Source organism: Electrophorus electricus, chromosome 12 (genome assembly GCF_041902795.1).
Source record: "Electrophorus electricus isolate QZ-2024a chromosome 12, ASM4190279v1, whole genome shotgun sequence".
NCBI classification, from domain to species: domain Eukaryota; kingdom Metazoa; phylum Chordata; class Actinopteri; order Gymnotiformes; family Gymnotidae; genus Electrophorus; species Electrophorus electricus.
Genome location: NC_137508.1, coordinates 24122501 through 24132500, shown reverse-complemented (window position 1 = coordinate 24132500; position 10000 = coordinate 24122501). Strand labels below are relative to the sequence as shown.

Genomic DNA, 10000 nt, shown 5'->3' with positions numbered 1-10000 from the left:
ATAGTGCGATGTCATATCCTCGGGTTCAGTGTCCCTGTGACAGATCTGTTAGGCGATAAGCATGAGAGAATTAAACGGAGTCCGCCACCGCACGGATTAGCCAGCGCTGGGACGAAAGGCTATGAGTGGAGGGGCTGAAGAGCTCGCAGTCAGGGACAAAAACGGGCTGAGGCCCACTTCCACTCCCAGCGCATCTGGGTCTTTTCGGCGAACAGGTGACTGACTAGACGTCGTCCTCGTTGTCGTCCGAAAGCTGTTAAATTAAACCTGTGTGTAGAAGTGGATGGGCCGTGCGCCGCTGAAAGAAACAAACGTTGCGCTGTCGAAGACAAAACATGTTAAGAATACCCGATCGAGAAACGGTAACACAAACGCTTGTGGTTATGTCCTCGGAGCGATATATAACGCTGAGTTACGAACCGACTTCTAAACTGGCGGAATCCACAGGCACTGTGAAGCGGTGTGTTAGTACAAACCTCGACGCGTCGTTAGTAACGGTAAGATGGACCATATGGCCTTATAGAGGCGAATAAAATGAAAGGGGGTGTCGTGCTGAGATCCGTCGCTGGGAAAAAAATGTCCGTGCCGCACTGTAACAGCATATGGTCCGGCCTATTGGTACCACGCTAAATTGCTTATCAAGTTTAAATAAAGACGTGAGGAGGAGAGAGCGGGTTACGTTGCGTAGCGCTGCGCTTCCTCCGGTTTTTGCGCGTTCGGAAAGTGCCGCTTATGGCTAATCAGACCCCGTGCGTTAAACCCGATCCATGGCAGCCAGGCTGCAGGATGGCACGAGTCCAAGTGACAGTCGCACGTCAAATCAATATCTCATAACAGATTCGACTACCCCTCTGGTAGCACTGGTCGGGTGGGTCCCGCGCAAATCCACGCGCGTTAAGGATAGCCTAATCAAAGCAGCGTGTTTAAAAACAGATTAATATTCCTAATTTAATCTTTTCCATTTCACCCGAAGCGCTAAAACACAGAGCATGCGAAATTTGATTCGGATTTAAGTGAATTACAGTAATGCACAGTAAGCCAAATCAACTAAGACAGTTAAACAAAAAGGTTCATCCATAATTGTACGCGATTTTCTGGTCTCGCGAAATGAATGGGTAACGCACGTGTCGAGTCGTACCCGTTGTTTTAACGCAGGCGCCTCTCAGATAGTTAAGCAACCTTAAAGAAAGACCCGTTCATCAATTTCCCCCAAAAACGTGAGCATTAAACATTAAACTGATGCTGGTGCGCGTTTTGCAGGCTCCTAACGCACTCGCGCTTCGTGGCCCTACCGATCCGTCCCTTTGACGCTTGGCAGCGATTTCTGCGAAGGGAAGACTTCGCCTCGAGCCTCCGCTGGACGAGCTCCAGGCAGGCTAGCGGTTGAGGTTTATAGCCCTTTTTCGTCACGCTGGTCAGTTCTTTGCTCACCGCCACCCTCGAGTCGCTACACGGTATTATGCTACAGGCCTCCTGGCAGCGAGCACAGCAGCGCTCAAAACGGCCCGACGTTTGTTTGTCCACAGATGTTAAACGGTTCGGTGGGAGGAAGCAGAGATGGAGGAGAAGAAAAGGGTAGAATACGAGCAGAGCGAGGGAAAGCCGAGGATGACTGTGTATTCATGATGAGCCATAAATGTCCAGGCGGCTTAGACTGCAGTCTAAATTCAACATGATTCATACGTACGGTCAGCGCTTCAAGTTTAACAAGATTTTAATTAGTCATTATTGCTGCACTGCAGTGTGCAATATAACTGCGTTATGTGACACGAAACATGCAGCAAATTGAAAGTTAGTCAAATGCAATGCCGTAAGTGGATGCATTTCCATTACTGAAACGAATGAAAGCTCTATTATAAGACGGCGCCTATAATCATCTCGAATATGACTGATCTGGGTGCACAAACTCTGTGACAGAAACTAAACTCGAGGTAATGATGACAAAGCTCCTTCCGTTCGCACTGGCCTCAAGCGCAATGGACAAATTGCTCATTGTTTTCTTACAAACAGCACATACATCTTCCGTCCTCGCGCGTTTAAATCAAGTTCCCGCAAAACACATTTGCTACTCCGCAATGCAAACAAAAGTGTTTCATTTATCAAAATATCTATTGGAAAATAAGAATAGTATTTATTAGTCATGCGTCTCTGCTTTGTGAAGGGCAAATCCGAGGGTAGGTTTAAAGGTTCAGAACCAGGGCTGGCCCAATTAAAGTAAATCCCATTTCAGTGTAAAACTAGAGTCAACAGACATGTAAAAAGAAAACCCATTACATGGAAATGATCCTTCCGTTATCTTGGCTATTGTTTGAAGGCAGGTAGGAACGGGGTAAGCAGTCATTGGTACGTTGGAGTAGGTCACACACAGAGAGAGAGAGAGAGAGAGAGAGAGAGAGAGAGAGAGAGAGAGAGCGCATAGCAAAAAAGGCTTCTGATAAGTACCCTGTCACTAGCATTAAACTCCTTTGTAACCTTTCATCATTTAGACCGCTTGGAGTTCTGCACTCTTGCCTGGTCTCAGGTAAACTCCAGCAGCCGGGGAGGAACGCGCTTTCGAGGAGCTGAAGAAATGTTTGCCCTGTTGACGATACCGCCACCCCGCTTCCCTCCAAACGAATAAAACGTACAAATTCTTCTTTCATGGCACCCCCTTCCTCGGTTCCTTTCCAAGACATCAGATATTTCTTTTTTTTTTCCTCCGATAATTCTTCAGTGACTCCATCGTCAATTATTCAAGTTCTCCTCTACATATTGAAGATGTTTCTTTTTCTCCGCATTAATATTTAATGCCTTTTCTCTCCTTAGGATATCTCATAAGGATAAATCAAAGTGACATTAAATTTTATTGAGACAGTCCCATCGTGAGATTAAACTCTAATGCAGCTGGAGTCGAACACTCTTACTTCCATCTATTAAAAGAAAGAAGAGCGACGCGACAAACAAATCACCATCTTTAAAGCGCGAAACTCAGGGTCCTGGCAGGTCAAATAACGCAATAGTGATTAAATGGTAGTGTACTCAGCTAACCGCGATGACGAGCCTTGGTGTCTTAAAAGGGCCATGGCATGGTTAATGGATAATGGGTGGAGGTAGGTGGTAACCGACGTGAACTAATCCATAGAATCAGGATCCATTCCCATAGGCAAATTGTCCTCATCAGGGTAATGTTACAAAACAAAAGGGGAAAATCAATCGTCATTAAGTGGCACTTAACTCGAAAAAGGCAACGTCACAGCCACGTACAGCCAAGCCGAACCATTTCTGTTGCTGCAAAAACCAAATTCAGTAGTTTTGTAGCCCATGGCGTGGGATATGCCCGGTGAGTGATGGGGTTCAGACCAAATCTAACGCACCCGACTCAAGTGCGGTCGACTGAGGTCATATCGACAGCACGCGTGTCAGAGTACAGCAGCTGTAGAGCAACACCCAACTTATTTAACTAGAGGGGGCCTGGAGACCGAAGCCTTTGATGAATGCAGTTTGACGCCACTGCAATAAAGCGGTGCTCTGTCTTCACATTGACATATCAAGTTTTATATATAATGTAGCGATTCAGTTAGAGCAATGGTGCCATTGGAAAGTGATTATCAAAACCATCAACTGATTCCTGACTGTTCAAAGTCCTTGTTTCATAAAATATGGATGGAGATGCACTTGGATGTCCTGCACTGACTTGTTAGAGAAGCACAATACACATCTCACTTCAATTTCAAGATCAATTTCTAAGGACTGTAAAGATTTGGATTTGACAGCCAATATAGACATCATAATCAGACAGTATGTAAGTGGGATTACATACTCTCGTGCATTGTGGATCATCAAGGATCAGCCATAGACATTATTAATCAGAGTAAACAGTAAATCAGTAAATCAGCCATAAACAAACCCAGAGCAGGCAACACTGCAAATCCTCAAACCCAGAGCAGTCAACACTGCAAATCCTCAAACCCAGAGTGACCAACACTGCCAAAAAAAAGCCCAAACCCAGAGCAGTCAGCACTGCAAAGCCTCAAACCAGAGCAGTCAACACCGCAAAGCTGCAAACTCAGAACAGCCAACAACAACAAAAAAAACCAAAACCTTTCTTGTATTTTTTTTTGTTGTTGTTGTTGCAAGGAAACAGAAATTAATATGAGCTTATTCGTCAAGAAAACAAAACTCCACGTGTCTCTACTCACACCCTTGAATCTTTGCTAAAATGCTTACTAATTACATTTCTAAGAGGAGCCTCCAATGTGACTGTTCGGGAGGTTTCCACCCTCCCTAGAGTTACACACTTAGCCAGTGCAATTCAGTGCTCTAGACAATGTATATCAGCAACACGTGCACCTAAAGATGGCTGTCTGCGATACCCCACTGACCCTCACAATGCAGATGTGAAGCTTCATTCAACCCACTGACATCATTTCTGTGCTTTTTGTAACATTGTTCTTTGTGTGCAACATAATCCCATATTTAAGATACAGTCTGGTACTATACAATCATTTTATGGATTTGGGCACCAAAGCTACATCCCTTCTCAAAATCAAAGGATCAGCCAGAATGTTAGTCAAAATGGTATTGTTTTATGATATTCTGCAAGTGGGGTCCATAATTTCTCCATAATACATGCAAAGGTGGGTATGATGATAGTGAAGTAGACTTTTCTAAAGTAAACGTGGTAGTGGATTAAATTTCCTGTTGAACAGCAGGGCCAATCTTTTTTTCGTTGGAGTGATGGTAAATGAATCTGGATGAAGGGCGCAGAGAGAAGTAATGTGATAGAGTGCGCTTGCTGAAAGACGCAAAGTCACCGGCGACATTTTGATCCAATATTCACGGTGCGATGCAAAAAAAGGCATCTCTTTAATAAACTACATTAAAAGGGCGACTGCAGCCGAAAATAAGTTCTCCTCTCCTCCAAAGGTCGTAACAGTCCATGTTTCACATCTTGGGACTTTCTCTACGCAAACACGTCGTGGGTCTCAGCACACAGAGCGAACCGCTAATGCAAATGGAAATACTGATTACGAAGCTCACGCCAAAGATAAACGTATCCATTCCTCCAGTGATTTGTGTCCCTGCTGACAGACCGACGTGCTTTAGATATTACCTGAATGAAGACATGACTCATTACGCAAAGGCTCATTTCCTCATTACTTGTCGGGGTTAAACGTAACGCCGTGTAACCGTGATGCAAATTGGCTACAGGGAGGAGTGAAAAGGATTAAACCACCATCTCAGGACTATCACCACGTATCTCTGATTAGTATCGATATATTCGCTCGTGCATTGTTATTATAGCATACAAACTGCTGACGACAATCATTTAAAACTGGCCAAGTGATTAAAGCTTGATAAGAGGAATAACGTGAGCAAATACAAAAGGTCAGTAGCCTCTTACAGCGAGACTACAGATGACATGACGTTTGGCGTCTTTCCGGTACTCTCTCAGATTAAATGATGGGCAAACTGGTTGTAGCTCGGACGTGTGTGAGGTCCCAGGGTGGCAGAAAGAGAAGGACAGAAATCCAGACTGTGCGGTGGAAACATTTTGTGTCCGAAACGCAGTATCACACGGCGCCGGCAGCGTCGCTCACCACACCGATCTCTGTTTGACAGAAATCGCTGGCAGATACCGGAGCCCATAAGTATCGGCGCGGGGATAAGACCTAGCCATACCTGTAACTCTTATGTCAAAAACGTGTGTGTGCGTGTCATATATATATATATATATATATATATATATGTGTGTGTGTGTGTGTGTGTGTGTGTGTGTGTGCATATATATATATATATATATATATATATATATATATATATATATATATATATATATATATATATATATATATATATATATATATATATATGTTTCAACGGACGTTTAATGTATTGACTCAACATTGCTTTGCACAAAGCACGTAAGAGTAGACGGGTACAGACCGATTTTACACATTTCGCATTCGGCGTAAAGTTACCCCGGCGCTGCGTAAACGGAGGCGAAACGAGACCACAGTGCCTCAAGGTGTGTCGCCTTTACACCATTAAACACCTACCCTCCAAACCGTCCGCGGTCGAGCTCTGCAGTCAGTTAACGTCGTTTATTATACCCGATGTATTTCAGGCGAAGGGCGTGGCCGTGTCAGTCACGGAGACGGCGCCGTCAGAACCGCGCCAGCCGGGGACTTTACGTCTCACCTTTATCCACCACTTTATCTCTAAAACAGCACCACGCTACGGTTTTGTTTTTGTTTTGTTTTGGGTTTTGTTTTTTGTTTTTTTGCCTTTCATCCTCATGTTTGCTGTGATTATACGCGTAAATTGTACACACGTTGTGGTATAGTCTAGATAATTCACGTATATTAAATTCGCACATTAAGATGGGGCATTTATGCAAATGTGCTTCAGAATAAACAGGGATGGAGAGAAACTTGAAGAAAAGATAAGAACATTTAGCTCTTAAATTCTGTTGCTGAATCTGACAGTTTGAAATGAAATCATTATTCAAATGAACATGACATTGCATATCCAAGTGAGATTATATGTGCCATCATAACTCACCACCGAATAACACTTTCAATCAACACCAATGGAACTGGTCAAACCGGGTCAAAGCAACCTGCACATGTCACTGTCCCCAACCCCTATTGGCTCAGAGAAGCAGGAAGCAGGAAGTAGTGATCAAAGTACTCACGTGTTTTGTGGTTGGCGTGGGTGCGAGCAGGAGTGGTTCTGGGCCTCTCTGTGGACGACTGCTCGTGGGTCCATGTTTGGGTGGAGTCATTGAGCACGGTGGGGTTGGAGGGGGAGGGGCTCGAGGTGGAGGCATGGCTGGCAGAGTCAAAGGCTGCGGTCGTGCTCGCGGAGGCTGGGCCACGAGAGCGCTGGGTGGGGCTCTTTTGAGTCACCTGACTGCCAGAGGCCCCCGCCCCTCTGGGCGACGTGTTCGGAGGGGCCCCTGTTCTGGGTCTCCCCCGCACCGCTGTGGTGAAGCCGGGTCCAGCTGAGCCACCCGGCCCGCTCGGGGACAGGGTGGTGGTGGTGGCAGCGGCATCTGCTCCCTTCGGGAAAGCACTGGGCTTAGACAAGAAGATGGGGTCCTGGCCGATGCCCTTTGCGTCCACGAGGTCCGTGGGTACGTAGTCTCTCACCGAGCCCACCACGATCCACTTGAGTAGCATGAGACTGAGACCCAGGCCCACGAAGCCAATGAGGAGAGGGACAGCACAGAGCCACGTCTGCTGGCGGGGCCACGCAGCCCAGCGCCAGCCGGCCGGACGTCCGGGGACCTCAGCTTGTGCCCGGCCCCCGGCTGCAGCCCCGCTCCCCTCCCGCTCCTCCAGGATCACCACCTCCGAGGTGGCCGCCGCTCCCGATGTGTCGCTCATCCCGCGCGGGGCGCAGAGACACTTAACCCCTGGGTCTGGCGCTTGGCGGGCGCGGGACACCCGGGCCACCGGGCATCAGGGCAGGGGCAAAACAAGCAAACGAACGAAAGAAAAAAAGAAAGCGAGAAAAGGAGAAACCCACGGCAGACGCAGCAGACGCAGCACACGCTCGCTCACGTGGGTACTCGCAGACACGGCGAGACAAACACGCCTTGGAGCGCAGGTGCACACACGCCACACACACGCGCGCATGCACACGCACACACAAGCTCGCACACGCACACGCACGCAAGCAGCCAGTAGAATTCCGGAGGTAGGCAGAACCGAGGCCGGTTGGATTCCGATGCGGGACAATCCTTGCAGCGGCGTTCCAGAAGGAGGCACGAGCGAGCTCCAAGGGCAACGTGGCCGAAAGGCAGAGGGGTGCGGAGACAGCGAACGGCGGAGGGGTGGAGCAAGGGAGCCGAGAGGAATGCGGAGAGCAGATGTGCCTCTACGGAGCCTCCCAGCTGTGCCTCTCTTGCAGTAGTGGCACCCTGGCCTGTCACCTCTGCTCCCTCAATCAGACGCCGCCTCCAGACCAGGCACTCCTGGCCGAGATCCCTGCTCCCACTTCCATACCCTCCTTTCCAGCTTTCTTAATTATTTCTTTAGCAGGGGACGGTCAAAGCCTTCTTTTTTTCCGGAAGGGCTGGCAGTTGGACCTCTCCTGTTTCTCAGAGATGTTTCTCTCACCGTCTCAATCCGTGGGTCTCGTTAGTGCTCGCTGAGTCAGCTCTGCATGTCCCCGAGAGCCGGCACTTCCCACGAACGAGTGGTCGCTGGCTGAGCCTCCTGCAGATAACTACGCCATCCGTACAGTGGGGGGGCAGCCCCACTCCCCGCGTTGCCGGCAGGAGAAGCCCGATCCGGCACCGGAGGTGGTGGCACTGGAGAACAAGGCAGAACAAGGTAGGAGAGCCCAGGAGAGCGGCAGCGGAAGATCGGCGGAGCGGCGAGTCGGATCCGTCAGCGCGGTAAATCCTTTCTCTCCCAGCCGAGCGGCGTCCGGGTCCCGTGCACGCCGCTGCCTTCTCGCCAAGCGTTAAATGCAGCGCAAAACAGAGGAGAGCATGCAGTCAGCTCACCAATACATTCCGCCACTGACAGGGAGGGAGAGAGAGAGAGAGGAGCCAGGGAGCATGTGAGAGAGAGAGAGAGAGAGAGAGAGAGTGAGAGAGAAGCAGAGAGGGGGAGGGAGTGTGTTGGAGACAGGCAGAGAGAGAGGAGAGGAAGAGAGAGGGAAGAGAAAGAAGAAGAAGGGAAAAAACACAATCCCCAAGCTCAGGTTTCCTTCACGTTCCGTCTCCCCGGCCACTCCCGATTCCGAGATTCTTAATTATTTGTCTGGCTGTTTGTTTGCTTGCATGGGCGCCCCGGGCGTGCGCTGCAGCGGAGTTCCTCCGAGCCAGAGCCGCTGCTCCAGCCGAGCTGCCTGACGTGCTCCCACGGCAGCCGTCACCGGGAGGGTGAGAGAGGTGGTCGACAATCCAGGAGAGAAAAGGAGAGACACAGAGGGAGAGGAGAAGGGATGTGAGGGGGGGGGGTTGAGAGACACAGGGACAAAGAGAGAGAGAGAGAGAGAGAGAGAAGTGAGTTAGGAAGAGCGAGAGAGGGAAGGAGAGGGAGGAGACAGGCGGGACTACACCTGCTTTGTAGTGGCGATGTTCTCCGCCAATTAGGATGGAGATTGAGCAAGAGCGAGAAAGGAGAGAGGGAGAGAGAGAAGGAGAGACAGAGGGAGAGAGAGAGAGAGAGAGGGAGAAGAGGAAGAGAAAGAGGTCAAGAATACACAGAGGGCAAAAGTAAGGAAGACAGGGAATGCTGTTAGAAGACACAGAGAGGGAACAGAGATGAGGAGAGACAGAGAAGCGGAGAGAGAGAGGGAGAGAGAAAGAGAGAGAGAGGGAGAGAGAAAGAGAGAGAGAGAGGGAGAGAGAAAGAGAGAGAGAGGGAGAGAGAAAGAGGGAGAGGGAGAGAGAGATCCATGCCAGTGCTCTGCTGTATTAACAGACAGGGGGACTACAGAGTGCTGTAAACATCCCGATTTTCCATCTCTCTGTTGTGTCACTCACTCACCAAGCCCCTCCCCCTCTCCCCCACACGCACAGAGCAGGCAGAAATAAGAACGGAACATGAGACCAGGACTGCAGGAGTACTAGACCCATGAAGGGGTTTAGAGGACAATGCTAAGGGAAACCAGGGAGAGCAGTGAGGGACAGTGTTTTTATTGCTGCTAATGCAAGTGGCATCATTCATTCATTCATTCATGCATTCATTTAGCTAATTTTGCATTCTTCCTTTCATCCCTTGAGTGTTTGAACAAACAACATCTTTCACGTGTCGATTTACTTTTTTCTTCTTTATTCATTTATTTTTGTTCAGTATTCGAATAAATGTCAGACGCTACAGTTCACAGTAACTTTGGCCGTTGTCATTCCCCGAGGACAAAACAAACAGGTCGGTTCCCACTTGAGTTGATGGGAAACAAACAAAATACGTAACGCTCCATCACCTCCAGACATTCACATGGCTGAGAGGAGCTCAATGAGTCTGAACGGCAAGTAAATTACACAAATAAACAGGCTAAC

General features: G+C 48.6%; 1 protein-coding gene across 2 annotated transcripts in view; it reads right to left on the bottom strand.

The window, feature by feature from the left end:
- nrg3a (neuregulin 3a) overlaps nt 1-9221 on the bottom strand; it is a 231997-nt gene extending 222776 nt beyond the window's left edge. Inside the window, exon 1 of one of the 2 annotated variants that reach the window (XM_081724867.1) lies at nt 6677-9221. In XM_081724867.1, coding sequence (XP_081580993.1) covers nt 6677-7370 — 694 coding nt within the window. In that variant the 5' untranslated portion in view covers nt 7371-9221. The remainder of the gene's footprint in view (nt 1-6676) is intronic. The other variant, XM_035531281.2, reaches the window with a different exon arrangement.
- Between the last annotated feature and the right edge of the window lie 779 nt (nt 9222-10000).